The 22,565-nt window shown below is 46.9% G+C and overlaps 1 protein-coding gene across 2 annotated transcripts in view; it reads right to left on the reverse strand.

The window, feature by feature from the left end:
- Positions 1-22,565, reverse strand: part of KCNQ2 (potassium voltage-gated channel subfamily Q member 2) — a 166,209-nt gene that overhangs the window by 64,622 nt on the left and 79,022 nt on the right. Inside the window, exons 6-9 of one of the 2 annotated variants that reach the window (XM_060230665.1) lie at positions 18,601-18,711; positions 17,297-17,392; positions 12,263-12,357; positions 3,897-3,926 (exon numbers count right to left, since the gene is read on the reverse strand). In XM_060230665.1, coding sequence (XP_060086648.1) covers positions 3,897-3,926; positions 12,263-12,357; positions 17,297-17,392; positions 18,601-18,711 — 332 coding nt within the window. The remainder of the gene's footprint in view (positions 1-3,896; positions 3,927-12,262; positions 12,358-17,296; positions 17,393-18,600; positions 18,712-22,565) is intronic. The other variant, XM_060230666.1, reaches the window with a different exon arrangement.

Consider the following 22,565-nt stretch of genomic DNA (forward strand, 5'->3'; position numbering starts at 1 on the left):
TAAAACCCATGGTTTCACATGATATCTGGGCCAAGCCACCAAGGGCGACATTTTTCACTGAACAGAAAGTTCTGCTCTTGTTGATGCAGCGCTGAAGATACGATAACCACATCCAACCGTTCACCGTCCACAGCAAAGGAAAGAGAGAGGATTCACCATCGGGAAGCACAGACATTATTAAGGCAGGGAGTGAAGTTAAGGCTGGCTTCATGCCTTTAAGCGTCCGGCTAAGATGTCACACACAGAAAACACAATATGGGTCATACGACACAAATACACACTCCCACAAAGGCATGCGAGCGCACACACCACACAAGGGTTAATTGTTGTGGTTAAGTAAAAGCAGTTATAAGACAGTAAGTGAAGGGGATGGGGGGGGAGCAGAGTAACCGGGGGGGGGGGGGGGCAGGAAAGTAACACACAAAAGTGGGATGCAAGGATCTGGAAGGGTATCTGGTCCAAAGTCAAAGGAAACTGCCTCACTTGCTCTTTGCTGTATGTTTTGTGGTACACAGTTACTTACCCTGCTTTACTGTAGAGAAAGCAACACAAGAATACGATCAGGACCTGCTGGTTGCTGACGCAAAGTTGCTAAACGTGGCGCATTGGTCTTGGACTGGCAGGTGGCAATCCTTAAAGGAACTGGTACCTTACCCACATTGGATTGCACCCACTGTGCCACTAACATCTTTTGTTGAGTGATGGAGAAGGAGTGAAGACAGAACGTAACCTTCTGAACTGGGCAGAGGGGAAAGCCAGCTTTGGAAGGCACCTATCGGCTAGCGCCTGAAGCCTCGCCAATATGCTTCCTTGCCCCGGTTCCGTAACAGTTTTGCATCGCCAATATGCTTCCTTGCCCCAGTTCCATAACAGTTTTGCAATTTAAAATATATGTGGTTGGGGCAGGATGGTGTGAGGTTGAAGTACAGACATATAAATGGATGGGTTTTGCTGCTTTTACCCTGACCTGGATAGCCCAGGATAGCCTGATGTTGTCAAACCTCAAAAGCTAAGCAGGGTTGACCCTAGTCAGGACTTGGATGGGAGACCACTGAGGAAGTCCAGGATCTCTAGGCAGAGGCAGGGAATAGCAAACCACCTCTGAAGGTCTCTTGCCTTGAAAACCGCACGCTTGCTGCGCCTTCGTGGCACCCCACTTCCAAGTTCTGCTTTTAAGGACGGGGTGTGCGATACAGCCTGATGCATGTAAGGCTAATAATTCAACTTGTAGGAAAGCAAGGTATTGAACTCCGCTGACCAATCAGGAAGTCTTACACCTGTCTTCACCCCAAAAGAAGGTGGGCGCATTATGATTGCGTTTGCAATGCAATTGCTGCTGGAGTGTGCTTTTGCCCCAAGTGGAAGAAGCAGTGGATTGCTGGGAGGGGGACAACAACAACCAATTCTTCCACCTTCAAAGGGCCAGGAGACAGTCGTCCAAGATCACCTGGGAAGCACAGGAGGCGGAAGAAGAGGATAGATGAACACACAGTAGGATTTGGCAAGGAAGCGGGAGGGCGGCTGGGGTCTTTCCTAGTTTTGCTTTCTTCCCTGATGCATAAAAATTCACTTGCTGCTTGAAAAAGCCATTATGAAATATGCAAGGATTTTTAACCCATACTGCATACAACGCAAGTAACTCAAGATCAGGGCTTTCTTTAAACTGTTCCTTTTGGCTGCTCACATGCTGGCTGTTGGCTCAGAAAGCGGTAAAGCAGGGGTGTCAAACATGCGGCCTAGGGGACGAATCAGGCCCCCAGAGGGCTCCTATCAGGCCCCCGTGCAACTGGCTGTCATCTGCTGCCTTCTCCCTATCTCTTGCTTCCTTCTGGATCACAGCTTGCTTTGCCAGACTTCCTCAATCGCACAGGAACTACAGAGCAAAGCCTCTATTTTCTCCATTGGCTGAGGCTCCTCCCTTGGGGAGGAAGGAGGGAAGGCAGAGCTTGTTTTTTTCAGTCTCTCACGATCACACAACAGAGCTACTGAGCCAAGCCTCTCTGTCTTCTATTGGCTGAGGCTCCTCCCCCACCAGTCCTTTGGGGAAGGAAGGAAAGAGCCAGAGCTTCCTTTGCCCAGTTCCCTGAATCCCATGGGAGAAATACAAAGAAAGCAGCTTTTAAGATCAACGTGCTAATGTTTTTAAGCATTTTTTTAAAAAAAAATTAATTGTGCTTGTGCTCTTTATAAAGTTTATATCTCTGCTACCTAATCTTAAATAGGTACACACATGGCCTGGCCCAACAAGGTCTTACTTATATCAGATCCGGCCCCAACAAATGAGTTTGACACCCCTGCATTAAAGCCTCCAGTGACCAGTACCACTCATCCTACCTTCAAACAGCTTGAAACTAATTTCTTCAAAAGCTGTGGCATGGAGCCAGTTCAGACATTGGCCAAGGCTGGTAGTCACCAATCAATCGCTTCCTCTCTTGTCTTCAGGCAACTGAAGCTCCAATCGCATCAGGCCATGCTGATTACCTCATCCTTTTCTTTGCCGCTCTAAGTGGATGGAAAGGGATGACGCTTGTGGGGGAAGAAACCAAGTAACAAGCGTGGCCTAGACGCCGTCAGAGCTTCATACAGCACCAAGTCAGAACCGGGGGACCCAACAACTAACAAAATTTGTGGCAGGGTATGAGCTTTGGAGATTCACTGCTCACTTCTTTAGATACCTCTTCAGAAGTGAGCAAAGAATCATGGAAGCGCCTACCCTGCCGCAAATTTTGCCAGTCTTTAAGGTGCTGCTGGACTCTTGCTTTTTTTCTACTGGTACAGGCAGACAAACACGGCTACCCATCTTGATCTATGTGGAATTAGCTTTTTGATGGCTACCAGACTGCCTCAGGAAACTCTTACGAGGCCACAGAAATATAATTATTTCAGTTTCAATTAAAAAATTTAGCATAGATTAATGGTGCAGCAGGGAGAAGATGTTGGAGAGTCGAGAACTGCATTTCCTATCTCTTGCCATTTCTATTAATAGCAGAGGAGCCCAGGGAATATTGGTTAGTACCTGGAGCATCACCATCATATTCGAGAGCAAATTTCCAAGGGCTGTTTGAAATGTGTAGCTGTTTTACACTGAGGAATGAGGAGGGGGCAGCGTTAAACCCCTCGCCAATCCACAAAAGCAGTGCATTGACCCAGCTCCCCCCCCCCCACCGCTGCCGATACAGCTGCTATTAATAGAAACTCAACGAAACAAAAGATTGGACCCCAGATCTCCAAGGCATTTTCTAGGTCCTAAAGTTCGCGCTGGTATAGAAAAACAGAAGCGAAGCAACGGTGATGGAGGAGGGGAGAAAAGTTAGTAGAGAAAAACGTAACGGGAGGGGGACGTAAACAGTAGGGGTGGGGAATGAAATTTCGCAAATGACGAACATGTAAAGTGGGTTACAAAGGACTAATACAAAAGCATCGCGTCCACTTGCAAAGTGACAGGGTCACTGTACCTGTTTAATTGCATGTAGTTATAGGCCAGGATGACTATGAAAACTCATAACCCCCCACCCCCACCCCTTCCAGATTTTAATGAAATCACACCACTGGTAACAGGACGAATGCAAGCTCCTGAGAATGGTTGCTAGAGAAACCCAAACCCTTCAGCCATCTATATTCTCCAGCGTTCATCAACACACGTCCCTTTAGAACCATTCCACCACTCTCTTGCCATTCTGTTCCTACACAGATAGCAAGAGCTGCAGCAAATTGCATTTGATTGTCCACGGCCTTTGATTTTAAGAGTTTGGCTTTTGTAGAGGGCTTCTTTTCTGTTGTTGTTGGGGGGAGGGGGTTGGGGGGGGAAGTAAAATAAAGCTTAGCAGGTTCCCTTCACTAAATAATGAACATGGGGGCAACACAACACACCAACTGAATTCACATGCACTTCATACCTGGAAGGACCATAGGTTTGCGCTTGCGAACTTTTTGATTCGAGAATTTTTTTAAAAAAGAAAACATGGGGGGAGGGAGAGAAGGGGGATGGAGAAATATAACAAGGAGGGAAAAAAGAAACAGTTGTTTTGGAAGGAAGGGGGAGAAAAGAAACAGAACAAAGAAAATTAGCATACGAGTTAAGTGGACTGCACAGGACAGATGTCTGTCCATTTTACCAGCAACAACCAGCACAGGGGCTCCAAACATTGATCCTTGGGACTATGAACAATTGTATTTCTGGATCGATTCACAACATCAAACTCATGGCATAGTTTCGGGACAATAGCCATGTCGAGCTGCCAAAGAACAGCTAGATTCGAGTCCAGTAGAACTTTTGAGACGAACCAGATTTTCATGAGATTGGTTTATCGTGTGTCAAAACTCTCTGACAGAGAGAGCTTATACCATGAAAATATCATTGGTCTCAAAGGTACTGCTGGACAAATCAAACTGACGGTATGATTTGAGACCAAATAAAACAGAGATTGGCGGAAGTTACAATCCACTAGCCAATTTCAAGTAGAGAAAAGCAAATTCCCTCAGTTCTGATTTTTTTTTCTTCCACAGGTCCAGTCCGATTCTCCTTTTAGGTTCTTTTCCCACATTCCAGGTTCATTTAGATCATGTCTAATATTAATTTATCAATTAGAGCATATGCAGATTTCCAGGGGTGGAATTCTAGCAGGAGCTCCTTTGCATATTAGGACACACACCCCTGATGTAGCCAATCCTCCATGAGTTTGCAAGGCTCTTTTTTGTAAACTCTTAAGGATTGGCTACATCAGGGGGGTGTGGCCTAATATGCAAAGGAGCTTCTGCTAGAATTGACCCCTGCAGATTGCCATAGATTTCTGTTTGCGGTCTCTTCTTCCTTACCCATTACCGATGTTCACCAGCACATAGTCCCATTGATAGCGCAAAGTAAGCCAGATTATTCAAAAAAACATTTCAAAAATGTGCTACGACTGAATCAAGGCGTGTATGGACCCAGTCAGTCACAGCCCCACAAAAAAGCCAGATGTGGTTCTTCTCTGTGTTCCTCTCGGCTTTGCGATTCCATCAATGAGCCTGGAACAAACTCAAAACTGTAGCAGCCTGCACATGGGCGACTATTCCTAACCAATACCTGGACATAAAAATAAACCAGGAGAACAGGAAGCGACTAATGCATCAGTACCTTTTCTGGAAAACAGGTGCAGGATTTAGGATCTCAAAATCTAGGGAGAATTTGGATGCATAAAAATTACTTTGGCAGGCCACTGACAGCCTGAAGAGGTTCTCGCAAAAAAAAAAAAAAAATGCGATAATCTGGGTAAACTCTGGTCTCCAGAAAAGTACATCTCATGTCCATAAGCAAGACTACATACACAGATTTGTAACACTGGAGCAGTTTAGAAAATTGCAAACACATTCCTACATTGCAAAGGTTGATGGTACGCTTACAGAAACTCTGTAGGTGGGAAAGAAATTACACCGCACGAGAAGCACACTACAGCAGCTATAGCACGTCTGACCTAGAGCCAAGTATTTGGGTAGCTGAGTCAAACACATGTGTGCAAGTCACCGTCCTGCTGTTCCTCCCTTCACCTGCATGGCACCTGAGTGCTGGTTCAGGTTGCATACCGTAAACCTCCAACCTGCCCGAGGCATTTCATTTCTGAAGGCTGTAACATCAGCATCACCTAACCTGCATTATGCTGGATCCTGATAAAGTCCAGGGGGGGATTTCAACTACAGCATGTCTGACTGAGAGAAAGAAGCAGAAGCATGCCAACACCCATGCTAACCCCAGCTCCTGCCTCTGTCTTTCAAGTCATTTGGATCCTGGAAGAGAATTCTGATCCCCAGCGCCAGGAAACAGACACTGAGAGGATCCACAGCAGCGTTGGGGACATCTAAATTGGAGCAGTTAAGCCACCACTATCAATTCTCACTGGGGATTTATTTACTTACTTCATTGATACCCTATCTTCCTTCCCAAGGGGTGTGGAAGGACACTGGAAACTCCCTGGAGGAAAAACACCCCCAAAACAGAAAAACACACCAGGAAGATGACGCAGTGTGGCAAAGCCTGAGTCCAGTGTAGGGATGGCCAAACTTGCTTAACATAAGAGCCACTTAGAATAAAGTCAGATGTTTGAGAGCAGAAGGAAGGAAGGAAGGAAAATAGATGGGGGAGGGCGTAGAAAGAAAGCAACTTTAACTTTAAATACATTCTCCAAGCCACCGGCTGGCATGGCTTTCAGAAGTGATATAAAGAGACAAATGTCTTCTCCAAGCTGGCCAGCGGGGCAGTGGGGGCTTCGAGAGCCCCACAATATGTGCGGAAGAGCCACATATGACTCCCGAGCCACGGTTTGGCCACCCCTGATCCAGGGGCCCCTTTAAGACCGACAAAGTTTAATTCTGGGTATAAGCTTTCATGTGCTGAATGAAACTTTGTCGGTCTTAAAGGGGCCACTGGAGTCAAACTTTGTTCTATTTGCTTCAGACCAACCTGGCTACCCATCTGAATCTATCTGTGACAAAGCGTGTGCATGTGTGTGTGTGTGTTTGTGTGTGCTTGGGGGGATGCAAATCACAAGGAACGAGACGCTGCCTTTTATCAGCCTACCTTGTTTTATGGCATTGTTCTTCAGCTTTGCAATCCAGCCCTGCTTGTACATATGGCATGCACTATCCCATCTTATGTATTATATTGGTTTTAGCATCTCTTTCTCTAATTTCATGGGCCAGTTTTCCATTGTGCGTTTTATACCTGTTCATTTTGTGTTATTTCAAATGGTGTGATTTGCTTTGAGCCTCAGTAAAAAGGCAGATGATAAAAAAGTACATTTCTGTATCTATAACCCACTCTCTCTCTCCACTCCACTCTCTCTAACCCACTCTCCCCAGCGGGAACCCAAAGCAGCTGACATCCTTCTCTTCCTCCCCATTTCTCCCGCCTCCCAATAACAAACCCGGGAAGTAGGTTAGGCTGACATTGTGTGAGTGGCCCAAGGTCGCCTAGCAAGCATCCATGGCAGAGTGGGGATTTGAGCCTGGATCTCCAAGATCCTAGTCCGGCATTCTAACCATGATGCCATGCTGGCAATATCTTGCCCAGGATCTCATTGGCTTTCCCCAGCTCTACCACCTAAAATCCATTTAAGCACAGGTGCCAGCAACTGAACCTAGGACTTGGTGCATGAAATGCACATGCTGTGCCGCTGATTCGTTGACGCACACTGTAAAGTACTTAAAGGGCTGTCCTATAGAGGATGGTGTGGAATTGTTTTCTGTGGCCTCAGAAGGTGGGACCAGAACCAATGGGTTGAAATTAAATCCGAAGAGTTTCCAACTCAACATCAGGAAGAACTTCCTGACCGTTAGAGCAGTTCCTCAGTGGAAGAGGCTTCCTCAGGAGGTGGTGGGCTCTCCTTCCTTGGAGGTTTTTAAATAGATGGCCATCTCACAGCGCTGAAGATCCTGTGAATTTGGGGTAGGGATTTGTGGGTTTCCTGCATTGTGCAGGGGGTTGGATTAGATGACCCTGGAGGTCCCTTCCAACTCTATGATTCTATGATTCTAAAGGCCAAGTAGCACTTACTATAGCTCCCCACTACTTGTCCCACAAGTATGTCATTAACAGTGTGCCCCCTTCGACTCACACCCCAAGATTTGAAAACTACAGTAAGTTTTAACATGAAGTTCTAGCCTTCTGATGAAACGTTTGTTACGGGGGGGGGGGGAAGAAAAAGCCCAGCAGGAACTCATTTGCATATCAGGCCACACACCCCTGGCACCAAGCTAGCCGGAGCTGCGTTCCTGTGCATTCAGCCTCAAAAGAAAAAGCCCTGTTTGTTACATTTTCAGCCATCCACAGGAGGCCTTTTTTCATTTAGACATTCTGAATTTGTAAGGTCATATTCACACATTGTACAATTGGCAAACCCACATTCGCCTCTAAAAAACTCACTGAACAGACAACCACGCCCAATCTTGGCTTGCAAAGGACAGTGAGTGTACATCTACCAACACAAATTCACCCTTGCTTTATAAATTGTTTGCACCTTTTAACTGTTCAAGTGCATAGCTTCACGGCTGAAGAAGACAAAGATGATGCAGGAATGGCCCAGAAGAAGGTGGCAAAAGAAATGCTACATCCATGCAAATGCTACAAGTTCAGCCAGAATGCAGAGTGAAGGGGTCCAAATTAACTGCAGGTAACCCCCTCCCCACCCGCCATTATGCATATGGAAAAGTCAATGTCTACAAATTCAGGAACAAAAGTAATTGTGTGTATCACACGAATTACACAGTGAAAATGTTCTGTACAATAACAGCTGTGATAAAAATGCAGACCTTTATGGATACGCATTTTTATCTCATCTACTTCAACTTCACCAGCACTTGCTTGAGTCAACCAACATTCAAATGCCGATGCATTCCATCCATTCCTCAAAAGAACAGTGTGGCCTATTTTTATTCGCTGTGTTATGCCATTGTACGCAGAAAGTTCTAACCATTTGACGCCAGTTATTATCACCGATGCGACTATTCCCATGGCTCAAATGATACTGTTCATAGTTCCATGCAGCTAAGCTGCATCATCCTATATTCCACCTATTGCTGGGAGCTCTCCGTGGTGCTGAAAAGGCAAAAGACCATAGATCGCCACAGCGCAACGAAGAGCTAAATTCGAGTTCGGTAGCACCTAATGCAGCCCCGTGGCACGGAGCGGTAAAGCTGCAGTACTGCAGTCCTAAGCTCTGCTCACAACCTGAGTTCAATCCCAGTGGAAGCTGGGTTCAGGTAGCTGGCTCGAGGCTGACTCAGCCTTCCATCCTTCTGACCTTGCTGGGAGGGAAAGTGCAGATGACTGGGGAAAGCAATGGCAAACCACCCCGTAAAAAGTCTGCCGTGGAAACGTTGTGAAAACAACATCACCCCAGAGTCAGAAACAACTGGTGCTTGCACAGTTTACCTTTTTAGCACCTAAAAGACCCAACAACATTTAATCCTGAACAATATCAGACTGTTGCCTAACACTTTCTGACAGCTACGAGTCTTGTCTTTTCAAGAACTTAAAAGTCAAGACATAGACCTCTAGTTAGGTAGATTCATGGGGGACAAGTCTATCAGTGGCTACTAGCCATAGTGAGTGAGGGGAACCTCCATGTTCAGAGGCACTAATCCTTGGAATGCTACAACTAGGAGGTCTATGGATCAGACCAGTGGTCCATCTAGTTCCGTATCCTGTCTCACAATATCATGGACATTCATTGAAACTGCTGAGTAGCAGGATTAGAACAGATAAAAGGCAGTAGTTCTTCACCCAAAGGGTGATTAAAACATAGAATTCACTGCCACAGGAGGTAACGGTGGCTACAAACATAAACAGCTTCCGGAGTGGATTGGAGAAACATATGGAGCAGAGGTCCATCAGTGGCTATTAGCCACAGCATATTGTTGGAACTCTCTGTCTGGGACAAGTGATGCTCTGTATTCTTGGTGCTTGGGGGGGGCACAGTGGGAGGGCTTCTAGTGTCTTGATCCCACTGATGGACCTTCTGAAGGCACCTGGTTTGGGGGGGGGGGGGGTTGCCACAATGTGACACAGAGTGTTGAACAGGATGGGCCACTGGCCTGATCCAACATGGAGTCCTTGTACCAAAAGGGTGGAGAAGGTCAGTGTAACTTTCTCCCTTCCTCTGCAGAGGCACAGGTGAAACTGACCCAGGTTTTGCAAACCCTTGCAAGGTTCACCTCTACAGAGAAAGGGCTTTTCCTGACTCAAGCAGGATCTAAAAATAGAAGCAACAGCATTTAACTCTCACTTTTTGCAGTCTTTGTCCTGGGATCCATTTTATTTCTCTTTCAGTGCTGCGAAGGCAACAGATTTAAAGCTTCACCTCTACAAGGAGCATTGAACAGCTTCAAGAAGGGATTGGATAAACATATGGAGCAGAGGTCCATCAGTGGCTATTAGCCACAGTGTATTGTTGGAACTCTCTGTCTGGGGCAGTGATGCTCTGTACTCTTGGTGCTTGCAGGGGAGCAGGAACAGTGGGAGGGCTTCTAGTATCGACCCCACTGATGGACCTCCTGATGGCACTTGGGTTTTTGGCCACTGTGTGACACAGAGTGTTGGAATGGATGGGCCATTGGTCTGATCCAACACGGCTTCTCTTATGTTCTTAACTTGGGACCTTCTGCATGCCAAGCAGAGGCTCTTCTATTGAGCCAGGTCTAAAACAAAACTTGCCTTAATGGGTTGTGTGTCCTACTTGCTCCAAAGACTTGTTCCATGGATAGGCAAAGTAAATCAGATATTTTCCCTAGCAGCATAGTTTGTAACAAACACCTATGCTCCCTACCACAGCAGTGTGCTCACTTCTGTGATCGCACAACTCTGCGCATCTCCTAAGCAGGGCTGTGCTTTTGTACCTGGAGATGCTGAGGATTGAACCTGGGACCTTCTGCACACAGAAGCTCTTCAACTCAGCTGCAGCCCCTTCCCAAAATTCCACTGAGCTACAGACCCTTCTGGCTGGAACCTGAGAGTTCAGAGTTGTCGTCTTTCCACACAAACACACATGAAACTGCCTTATGCTGAATCAGACCCTTAACCCATCGAAGCCAGTATTGTCTACCAATGTTCCCTGTAAGCTGAGTTAGCATGAGCGAGCTCAGTTTTTTAGCTTCCAGCTCACATATATTTGTCTTTGCTCATGACAAATGGTGGTCCCAGAGCAAACTAATTTATGCAGTAGCTCACAACTTCAATGCCAGCAGTTCATGAAGTAGAATTTTTACTCACAAGGCTCCACAGCTTAGAGCAGGGGTGGCCAAACTCGCTTGACATAACAGCCACATAGAACAAATGTCTGATGTTTGAGAGCCACAAGACAGGAAGGAAGGAAGATGATGAAAAGGGGAGACGGAAAGAAAGCAACTTTAACTTTAAATGCATTCTTCGAGCCTCTGGTAGCCTGGGCTCAGAGAAGCAATTTAAAGAGAGAAGTGCCTTCTCCAAACTGGCTGATCGAGAGGCGGGGGCTTCAAGAGCCACACAATATGTGTGAAAGAGCCACATGTGGCTCCTGAGCCACAGTTTGGCCACCCCTGACGTAGAGGGTGTATTGTTGTCTACTCAGACTGGCAGGGGCTCTCCAGGGTCTCAAGCTAAGGTCTTTCACATCACCTACTACCTGGTCTTTTTACCTGGAGATGCCAGGGATTGAACCTGGGACCTTCTGCACACCTAACCGAAGCTCTTCCACTGAGCTGCAGCCCCTTTCCCAAAACACACGCCTTATACAGAGTTAGACCTTTAGCCCATCCGGGTCAGCGCTGTCACTCAGGCAGCAGCTTTCTGGGGTCTCGGGCAGAGGGCTTTCACTAGAGATGTCGGGGATTGGACTTGGAGCCTTCTGCGTGCAAGGCAGATGCTCTACCACTCCGCCACAGCCCTTTCCATCTCCTGCAGGCTAGAAAATTAAATTGAAAGCTGGAGGAAAAAAAGAAGAAGATGACTGCAGATTTATACCCCGCCCTTCTCTGAATCAGAGACTCAGTGGCTTACAATCTCCTATATCTTCTCCCCTCCACAACAGACACCCTTTGAGGCGGTTGGGGCTGAGAGGGCTCTCACAGCAGCTGCCCTTTCAACGACAACTGCGAGAGCTATGGCTGACCCAAGGCCATTCCAGCAGCTGCAAGTGGAGGAGTGGGGGATCAAACCCGGTTCTCCCAGATAAGAGAGAGTCCGCACACTTAACCACTACACCAAACTGGACTCTCAAAGGCAACACTGCTGCTGTCAAAAGAAACACGAGGAGATACTGAAGCTACCAGTTTACCGACAAGGAAGCACACCAATCAGAATCCCGTTCTGCTGTCCAAAGCGAACAGTTCCAAATGCTCAATGTTGCTTGGGGAGGGGTACGGAAAGAAGGGTCTTTTATTTGTTACCTATTTTCCAAGGATATCCCTTCGGGAGGTCTTCAGATGCTGCCGTGCTTAAGCGTCACAGCACAATATCACTGACAACGGGCGGAGGAAAAAAAAAATAATGATGGAAGACGTACACACACAAGAAAAAGAAAAAGAAATTAATATCACAGAGATGAAAACGATGGCCACAAAACAAACTCGCCGCAACTGAAAAAATTACATTTATTAAAAAAAAAAAAGAGCTGCCCATAAAAGAAGCTTTTAGAAACAATAAAGATGGGAATGCTTGGTTTAAAGTTTTTTTTTAAAAAAAAGGCAAAACACTTTGGATGGAATTGGAAATGGACAGCACGGAGGGGAAGGAAGTGCCCCGAGAAACAGCTACCTGTACATGGGGACGGTGACCGTTCGCTCGTAGTAATTCCAGGTGGAGTGCAAATCGGTTCGAGAGAGGTTGGTGGCATAGAACCTCCAGGCAGCCTGCAATGGCAAGACAGAAGAGGTGGAACTGGGTCAATAAAAAGGTATGACCCAATACTGCGGGGAGGAAACCTTTACCGCTGCAATCTCTTAATTCACACGTTCTAATGTAGCTAATAATGAAAGAAACAGGAAAATGCTGCCCTGTTTCCAGGGCACACCGTTTTTTACTAATTGATTATTTATTTATTATTATTATAAAAAATAAGTCTTTATGATTTTAAACAAACATTAATAATCGGCCCTCAAATCTGGGTCCACGGACAACAAACACAAAACTGTGCTACAGTTATTTACATTTATCAAGATACATTTTCCCATAATTACCATCCTATTTTTTCAGCTTTAGTGTGTAGTTTTGTTGCTTTCGCATATATGGAAACTTAAATATACTCATGTTGCCCGTTCATGCAAAATGGCAATTGCACCTATTGGGGCACACAAAGTAGGTGCTCCCAAAAAGAAAAAAAAAGTAAGTGATTAAGAAGGACAATCTTCATAAAATTAATCAATGCACAGCCATAACCAATGCACAACCATAATAATAAATAGAATCAAATTACAAACAAATACGAATCAAACATGCATCTATATACAAGAACCATATATCACAAAGGTCTTGGGCTAACTGATTATTTTCAATCCCCTCCTATGTGGTGGGGGATGGGGGTGAGCAGGGACATAGAAATGTAGAGCTGGAAGGGGCCTCAAAGGTCAATTAGTCCGACCCCTGTACAACACAGGAAAGTCACACACACACACTCCCCCGGTGACCCCTGGTCTATGCCCAGAGGAAGGGAAAATCAGCCCCTCCCCATCCCCGCTCGTGCTGTCCCTGAGCCTTTCTCGGCTTTGAGGGGTCATAGGAGCTCCCCCGATCCCTCAAAGCTCAGGAAGAATGTGGCTTCCCCCGCCCAGCATGGTCTGAACTCGGAGCACACTGGGCAGGTGAAGGCGCCCAGTGTTCTTTCTGGGCTTTAAGGGATCAGGGGAGCTCCGCCAATCCCTCAAAGTCCAGGAAGAATGTGGATTCCCCTGCCCAGCGCACTCCAAACTCGGAGCACGCTGGGCAGGGGAAGGAGCCAAGTGCCCAGTGCGATGACGTCATACTGCCGTGCATGTGAATAGTTTGCTCCCAAGGTGGGGGGGGGCGTGTGGGTTCTGCCTCAGGCGCCAGAACCCCATGTGCCAGGCCTGCTAGTGGTCCTGGTAGTGGGTCATAAAAGCCCTGCTGGATCAGGCCAAAGGCCCATCCAGTCCAACACTCTGTGTCACACAGTGGACAAAAAAAACTCCAGGTGCCATCGGGAGGTCCATCAGTGGAACAATTAGAACATAAGAGAAGCCCTGTTGGATCAGGCCAATGGCCCATCCAGTCCAACACTCTGTGTCACACAGCGGCCAAAAAACCCCAAGTGTCATCAGGAAGTCCATCAGTGGGGCAATAAGAACATAAGAGAAGCCCTGTTGGATCAGGCCAATGGCCCATCCAGTCCAACACTCTGTGTCACACAGTGGCCAAAAAAACCCAAGTGTCATCAGGAAGTCCATCAGTGGGGCAATAAGAACATAAGAGAAGCCCTGTTGGATCAGGCCAATGGCCCATCCAGTCCAACACTCTGTGTCACACAATGGCCAAAAAAAACCCAAAGTGTCATCAGGAGGTCCATCAGTGGGGCAATAAGAACATAAGAGAAGCCCTGTTGGATCAGGCCAGTGGTCTATCCAGTCCAACATTCCATGTCACACAGTGGCCACAAAAAAAAAAACCCAGGTGCCATCGGGAGGTCCACCAGTGGGGACCCCCTTCGCTCTTTCCGTGCCAGGGTTTGGACGCTAAAGAAAGGGAAGTGTTGCATTTGATTCTCCTCCCCTGCTTTTAAAGATGGAAAATGCTCCCACATCTGTCCCCGCGAAGAACTGTACCACCACCCCTGCCCTCGTTTCAACAGGAGCGTGAGAACATTCAGGCTGACCTTAATATCAACACCCACTGGTCGAGTCTGTCTGTGTCATTAATTGCAGCCTCTGCTTCCTTCCCTCCCCACCCGCAGTTCATGGCTGGCTGGCAAAGCTGGCTCAGGCACTGTGAAAGGACTGCCCTGCCTTTCCAGATTTCTACTCATTTGTTTCCCGAACCTGGATAGCATCTTTCGGCTGCCATCTTTCCCCTTATCATGAGCGCATGAAGCTGCCTTATACTGAATCAGACCCTTGGCCCGCCTAAGTCAGTATGGTCCAGTCCTGACCCTGACCCTTAGTCTATCTATGGCTTAGTCCTGACCCTTAGTCTATCTATGGCTCAGTGGAAGATCATCAGCTCAGCAGGCAGAAGGTCCCAAATTCAAACTTCAGCATCTCCAGTTGAAAGAAACAGGAAGGAGGTAATGTGAAAGACATCAGCCTGAAAAGCTACTGTCGGTCTGAGAAGGTGGGACTGATTTTGATGGACCTATGGTTTAATCTAAGGCAGCTTCAATGGGGAGGGGTTGCGGTAGGACATTTGCTCGGCATGCATAAGGTTCCAGGTTCCATCCCCAGCATCTCCAGTTAAAAAGGACTAGGCAGGAGGGGATGGGAAAGTCTTCAGCCTGAGACCCTGGAGAGCTGCCCCAGACTCAGTAGAGAATGCTGATTATGATAGACCAAGGGTCTGATTGTCAGTTTGGTGTAGTGGTTAAGTGCACGGACTCTTATCTGGGAGAACCGGGTTTGATTCCCCACTCCTTCACTTACAGCTGCTGGAATGGCCTTGGGTCAGCTATAGCTTCACAGAGTTGTCCTTGAAAGGGCAGCTTCTGGGAGAGCTGTCTCAGCCCCACCTACCTCATGGGGTATGTGTTGTGGAGGAGGAAGGTAAAGGAGATTGTGAGCCACTCTGAGATTCAGAGTGGAGGGCAGAATATAAATCCCATGTCTTCTTCTTCTGATTCAGGATAAGGCAGCTTCATGTGCTTGTCCACATGTGAATCCCTTTTTCAAATCCCCACCTCCAACAGTACATTGCGATGGCCTTGCACTATCCACCCTTGGGCTGCCCACCTCACAGGGCTGTTGTGAGAATGAAATGCCTCTTTGGAGACTGACGCAAGGTAGTTAATGACAAAAAAAAGTAAAAGGAATTCAAAATTCAGTAAAATGGGATAATTACACTGGCCCCACCAGGAATAAAACCATCTGAGTTCAGCAGTCACAGAATCGCCAGCCAATGAAGCCAGTGCAAATTAAAATAATAATAATCAAAGCAAGTCATAAAAACTTAGGGGAAAACTTCATACAAAAGGTAACAGATAGAGGACATGGACTGATTAGTTAAATTAGTTGAGATCCAGTTTGGTGTAGTGGTTAAGTGCGCCGACTCTTATCTGGGAGAACCAGGTTTGATTCCCCACTCCTCCACTTGTAGCTGCTGGAATGGCCTTGGGACAGCCATAGCTCTCACAGAGTTGTCTTTGAAAGGGCAACTTCTGCCAGAGCTCTCTCAGCCCCACCCACCTCACAGGGTGTTTGCTGTGAGGGAGGAAGATAAAGGAGATTGTGAGCCACTCTGAGACTCTGAGTGGAGGGCAGAATATAAATCCAATGTCTTCTTCTTCTTCTTCTTCTTAAAATACTGAATGGCATTACTGCTTTTGTGAGCCAGTGGAGGAAGAAAGGTCCAGAGACAGGCAGGTGTGTTGGACTCAGATTGGGAAGACCTGAATTCAAATTCTGCTCCATCATGAAGAATGTGGGATAACACTGAGCCAGTCTTCATCTCTCATCCTAGCCTACCACACAGGATTGTCATCAGGGGTGGAATTCTAGCGGGAGCTCCTTTGCATATTAGGCCACACAGACCCCATGTAGCCAATCCTCCAAGAGCTTACAAGGCTCTTTTTTGTAAGCTCTTGGAGGATTGGCTACATCAGGGGTGTGTGGCCTAATATGCAAAGGAGCTCCCGCCAGAATTCTACCCCTGATTGCTGTAAAGATGGCAGAAAGAAATTTTGAGGAAGGGCAGGATAAAAATGATTAAATCAATGCAGCTGCAGGTTCAGGTTTTTTTTTTCTGGCACAGAGTGTTGGGGGGGGGGTTATGTTTGATGCAGAATATAAATAGAATTTAGATATTTTTTAAAAAAGAAAATCAAATCCTGCATACAGCGGACCAGAACAGATGGAACTGGATCCAGCTCATAGTCTGGTAGGAATGGGCCTGCCAGGGAGAAGTCTCTAATGGCCTCTGCTGATTCCCTGGAGTCTACTTGTGCTACTGAAATAAAACACAAACACCCAACACAATTTTTAATCTCTGCTTCGGAGGAGACAGCTAAGCCTATTGAAGCAAACGGTGTGCATGTCAAGTGTCTTCAAGTCACTTCCGATTTATGATGGCCCTATAAATTTGACTGTGCGACTGAACAAACAACATGAATTAATGGCCTCCAGAATTAACAGCTTGCTCGGGTCTTGCAAACTGAGGGCCACTGTGGCTTCCTTGATGGAATTCCCATTACTGTAAAAGAAGAAAAAGAGTCGGGTTTATACCCTGCCCTTCACTTGGAGTCTCAGAGCAACTTACAATCTCCTTTCGAGAGTCAGTTTGGTGTAGTGGTTATCTGGGAGAACTTGGTTTGATTCCCCACTCCTCCACATGCACCTGCTGGAATGGCCTTGGGTCAGCCACAGTTCTCGCAGTGGTCGTCCTTGAAAGGGCCGCTGCTCTGAGAGCCCTCGCAGCCCCACCCACCTCACAGGGTGTCTGCTGTGGGGGGAAAAGATATAGGAGATTGTAAGCCGCTCTGAGTCTCTGATTCAGAGAGAAGGGCAGGGTATAACTCTGCAGTCATCTTCTTCTTCTTTCCCTTCCTCTCCCCACAATAGACACAGGGCTCACAGCAAGAGGCAACGCAGCCTTAAGCCAGATGTGGTCCATTCCAGTCCTCGAGCTCCTCACCTGAATCAGGCTCGCCGCAGGGTTCCTCCGCTTCTCGAAGTGCTTTTGACGGTGCTGCTCTTGAACCTTCAAAGCAAAGCCGGATCCAAGGATACCCTGTGAGAAAGAAAAAGGCTGTATTCTGATAAAGAGCGCAAATGGTCCCTAAATAGCTAGGGCGTATGGAGTTGCCTTGTTTTTGTAATGGGAACTGGGTTGCTGTCATTTATTCTGATTGTTGTTACAGAAGCATAGAGTTGGAAGGGATGTCCAGGGTCACCTAGCCCAACCCCCTGCACAATGCAGGAAATTCACAAGTGTCTCCCACACAAACACACACACAGTAACCCGTTCCATGCCCAAAAGATAGCAAAAAACCTCCAGGATCCCTAGCCAAATTGGCCTGGAGAATAATTGCTGCCTGACCTGCGTTTCCTTGACTTACATTTTCCTGGACATGTAAGAAAGGGCCCTTCCAGCCCTCCTCCCCATGATCTGCCTAAGTTCACAGAATCAGTTTTGCTGTCAGACGGCCCTCTAGCCTCTGTTTAAAAACCTCCAAAGAAGGAGAGCCCACCACCTCCCAAGGAGGAACCCTGTTCCACTGAGGAACAGCTCCAACGGTCAGGAAGTTCTTCCTAATGTTTAGCTGAAAACTCTTCTCGTTTAATTTCAACCCGTTGGTTCTGCTGCTGTCCTTCTGGGGCAACGGAAAACAACTCCGCACCATCCTCTATAGGACAGCCCTTTAAATACTTGAAGAAGTTGATCAGATAACCCCTCCAGGCTAAACGTTCACAGAGAGGATGGGATATAAGTTAAAAGTAAATAAATAAATAACATAACATACCCAGCTCCTTCAACCTTTCATGGAATCACAGAGTTGGTAGGGACCTCCAGGGTATATGTATGTATGTATGTAGGGCTTACTGTAAGCTCCAGGAGGCTTGGCTACATCAGGGGGGCGTGTATATATACACACACACATATATAAAGAAGTAGCCCTGACATGGATACCCCAGGCAAGCCTGAACTCATCAGATCTTGGAAGCTAAGCAAAGTCAACTCTGGCAAATACCTGAAATGGAGACCCCCTTGGAATACCAGAGCTGGAAGGCAGGGGCAGGCTTTATTCAGGCACTTCTCTGACAATCCTCCAGGCCCCCAATAGGGGTCAGTCACCAGAGATTGCCGTGACTTCCAGGTACAGACACACACACACAATTACACGCACGTGCACACTGAAAAAAAATAAAGACAGAAGCACAGATGCTGCTTTCACTACACAGATCGATTAAAAACGTGGCTTGCAAGTGCCTACTCACAGCAGGCAGGGCAAAAAAGGATACACCAATCAGGGTGAACGTCGCGGCGAGAAGACGGCCATTCCAGGTCTTTGGACACTTATCTCCATAGCCGATTGTGGTCAAAGTAATCTGAGGACAGAGAGGCAAGCAGTTGTCAAGGATCCCTCAGAAGAGCAGGAAGCAGAATCCAGCGCCCGGACAACATACATCAGCTGCATGCTCATCTGGAGTTCGGCTATCAGTTCACCAGCTGTGTGCTCCTCCCTCCTGTTTTTTATTTCCTCTTCCCACCTCTCCTCTCCTCTCCTATTTATTAATTTCTTTGCTTGATTTCGTAGCCTGCCTGCCCTGCCAAGATTCCAGGCAGATTACGAAATACAGAAAACAATTCGATCAGAAAGCCTAGATTTACCCAAGATGACTTGTACCTTTTAAACCTGAATCGTTTTTGTTAAATACGATGCCACAAATAACCACTTAAGAATTGCGAACATTCGGTAACACATATTGTAACTGCAGCTAGAACGATTTTCGCCGAACACTGGGAAAAGAGAGAAGTGCCAACTATAGAAGAATTGACGAAGAAAATACTAGAAACAGCCGGAATGGACATGTTGATAGACATCCTAAATGATAAACCTAAGCAAGAAGTCTTGGAGAGATGAACTCCCTTCTACGAATGGATAAAGAAGCAATCAAAATGGGACTTTTTCATAGAGTTAGAAGGTGCTGAAATGTTATTCTTATACCTAGCTTAGAAATCTATGGCCTAAGGGTTGAAAGAGAGTGAAGACTTTTATTGGATCAAGAAGTATATTACATCTTCTCATCCCTCCTTCCTCCACCCCCCTCTTTTTCCCTCTCCCCCTTCCCTCATTGTTTTTACCCCCGATTATATTCGTAATTACGATAAAGCTTTTTTTAAACCCCAAAAGAAAGCCTAGATTACCCAAGAAGCCACGCCACAGGGCTAGGACCACAGAACCGGACAGCACTGCCGAGGACGGTCTAAGGCAGGCCGCGACGGAATGCAGAGAGCGGATTTCAAAGGCAAACGACAGTGCAGTAAAAGCAAGACGAGGTATCCCAGAAGCACTGCAAGAGACACGGCTCTGATTCCTTTATAAAAGCACCTTCCTGGGCTTCTCCGTTACATGCCAACTGTAATCCCTTCATCAAAACAACCGCACTCCCGGACATTTCTGTTTTGAGCCTTCTGCAGAACGGCAGATGCGTGGGGGCCCTCCCAGCGCCCGTCTTTTTCTGCTGAACCCTCCGTCCTCTGCTGCTGCGAGAACGAAGCACTGCCAAGATTTTGTTCTAGCGATTCCAAGTGGACGGAGTGCGTTTCCCCCCCCCCTCATTAAACTGAAGCAAGTACCATGTTTCAGAGGGAGGAGATGGCGTCGATGAGGAAGACAGAGAGCTGCCTCAAAACTAAACGAGTCTGAGGCCGATTTCTGCCCAAAAGAATCACCAGAGGCTCTTTCACTCAAGCACGTGTTTTTAGCCAATGCAGCTGTTTACAGCAGCCTTCCTGCTAACTCTTCCCAGAGCAGGGGTGGCCAAACTGTGGCTCAGAAGCCACATGTGGCTCTTTCACACATATTGTGTGGCTCTCAAAGCCCCCCACTGCCCTGTCAGCAGGCTTGGAAAAGGCATTTGTCTGTTTAAGCCAAGCCAGCCAGCAGCTTGGAGAATACATTTAAAGTTAAAGTTGCTTTCTTTCCACCTCTCTATCCCTTCTTCCTTCCCCCCCCCCCCACTTGCCTGCTTGCCTTCCTTCCTTCCTTCTTGCGGCTCTCAAACATCTGATGTTCATATCTTGCAGCTCTCAAACATCTGACATGTGTTCAATGTGGCTCTTATATCTGGGTGGCCAAACTTGCTTAATGTAAGAGCTGCATAGAATAAATGTCAGATGTTTGAGAGCTGCAAGTCATGAACATCAAATGTTTGAGAGCCACAATTAGGAAGGAAGGAAGGAAGGAAGGAAGGGAGGGAGGGAGGGAGGGAGGGAGGGAGGGAGGGAGGGAGGGAGGGAGGGAGGAAGGAAGGAAGGAAGGAAGGAAGGAAGGAAGGAAGGAAGGAAGGAAGGAAGGAAGGAAGGAAGGAAGGAAGGAAGGAAGGAAGGAAGGAAGGAAGGAAGGAAGGAAGGAAGGAAGGAAGGAAGGAAGGAAGGAAGGAAGGAAGGAGATGGGGGAGGGGGAAGTGGAAAGAACACAACTTTAAAGGAATTCTCTAAGAGGAAGGAAGGAAGGAAGGAAGGAAGGAAGGAAGGAAGGAAGGAAGGAAGGAAGGAAGGAAGGAAGGAAGGAAGGAAGGAAGGAAGGAAGGAAGGAAGGAAGGAAGGAAGTAGATGGGGGAGGGGGAAGTGGAAAGAACACAACTTTAAATGAATTCTCTAAGCTTCTAGCTGGCTTGGCTTGGAGAAGTGATTTAAAAAGACAAGCCGGCTAACAGGACTGTGGAGGCTTTGAGAGCCACACAATATATGTAAAAGAGCCACATGTGGCTCGTGAGTCACAGTTTGGCCATCCCTGTCTTATATTAAACAAGTTTGGCCACCCCTGTCCTAGAGCTCCCTGCCCTTCCAGCTTCCCTTCCCGTTCTGAAAAACTTCTTAACCAAAAGGAATGAACGAACGACTATTTCGCACATAGTGACGGGAAGACTGGACTTGTTTGCTTCCTTCCCACAGCTACTTTCCTAAAATAGCAGAAAAGAGCAGGCGTCCAGAAATAAAACAGCGGAAAAGAGCAAGAGCAAATTAGTCTGTTAAAGACTAACAAGTTTGTTGTGGGGTACAAGCTGGTCCTTCAGCTTTCAGATTCAGGTATCCGAAGAAGTGAGCAGTGACTCGCATAAGCTCTTAACCCTGCCAAAGATTTTATTAGTCTTTAAGGTGCTATTGCAGGGGTGGCCAACGGTAGCTCTCCAGATGTTTTTTGCCTACAACTCCCATCAGCCCCAGCCATTGGCCATGCTGGCTGGGGCTGATGGGAGTTGTGGGCAAAAAACATCTGGAGAGCTACCGCTGGCCACCCCTGTGCTATTGGACTCTTGCTTTTTCCTGCTGCTATGGACAGGTTTAACATAGCAACCCATCTTGATCTATTACCTAAAACAAGAATCAATTACCTAAAACAAGCATGGTTAAAAGGTCTGCCACCCCGAAAGTATCACCACTGTCAGCTCTGTACGGAACTCCCAAGAAAGCTGGAAGAAGCATGTGAGAACCCTCCATTTGCCCGCGTCACCTCTTTGCAGCTTAAAAGGCCTTGACCAACCTTCACACTAAAGAATTCCAGTTTATGAAGGCACAACCAAGAAGCCAATCTGTTAAGAGATGTGACCTCAATCTAGGTTCAAAAGGGCCAAGACACATGTATTATTTACTCCTATTCAGTCCAGCTTTCTGACTTAAAAGTACCACAGGGCGATAAAAGCTAAATGTAAGCATTTTTAAAATTTAAAATTATGTTACACATATACATATGAAATGTACACACATAACTAAGAATACAGAACAAGAAGAAGGAGGAGGTGATGGTGGTGGTGGTGATGATGATGATGACGATGATACTGGATTTATATCCCGCCCTATACTCTGAATCTCAGAGTCTCAAAGTGGTCACAATCTCCTTACCTCCCACCCCCCCCCCGCACAACAGACACCCTGTGAGGTAGGTGGAGCTGAGAGAGCTCTCCCAGAAGCTGCCCTTTCAAGGACAACTCCTACAAGAGCTATGAGTGACTCAAGACCATTCCAGCAGGTGCAAGTGGAGGAGTGGGGAATCAAACCCAGTTCTTCCAGATAAAGGCCCACACACTTAACCACTACACCAAACTGGCTCTCTAAGCGTAGAGACTGGAAGATTTGCCAACATAGGTGCATGCGAGTTAGCCTAAATTTTCCTGGGAGATCGTTTATAAAAAGATTGAACAGGGAGGGTGCCGAGACACTACCCTGACTGACCCCG

Source organism: Heteronotia binoei, chromosome 2 (assembly GCF_032191835.1).
Source record: "Heteronotia binoei isolate CCM8104 ecotype False Entrance Well chromosome 2, APGP_CSIRO_Hbin_v1, whole genome shotgun sequence".
NCBI lineage: Eukaryota > Metazoa > Chordata > Lepidosauria > Squamata > Gekkonidae > Heteronotia > Heteronotia binoei.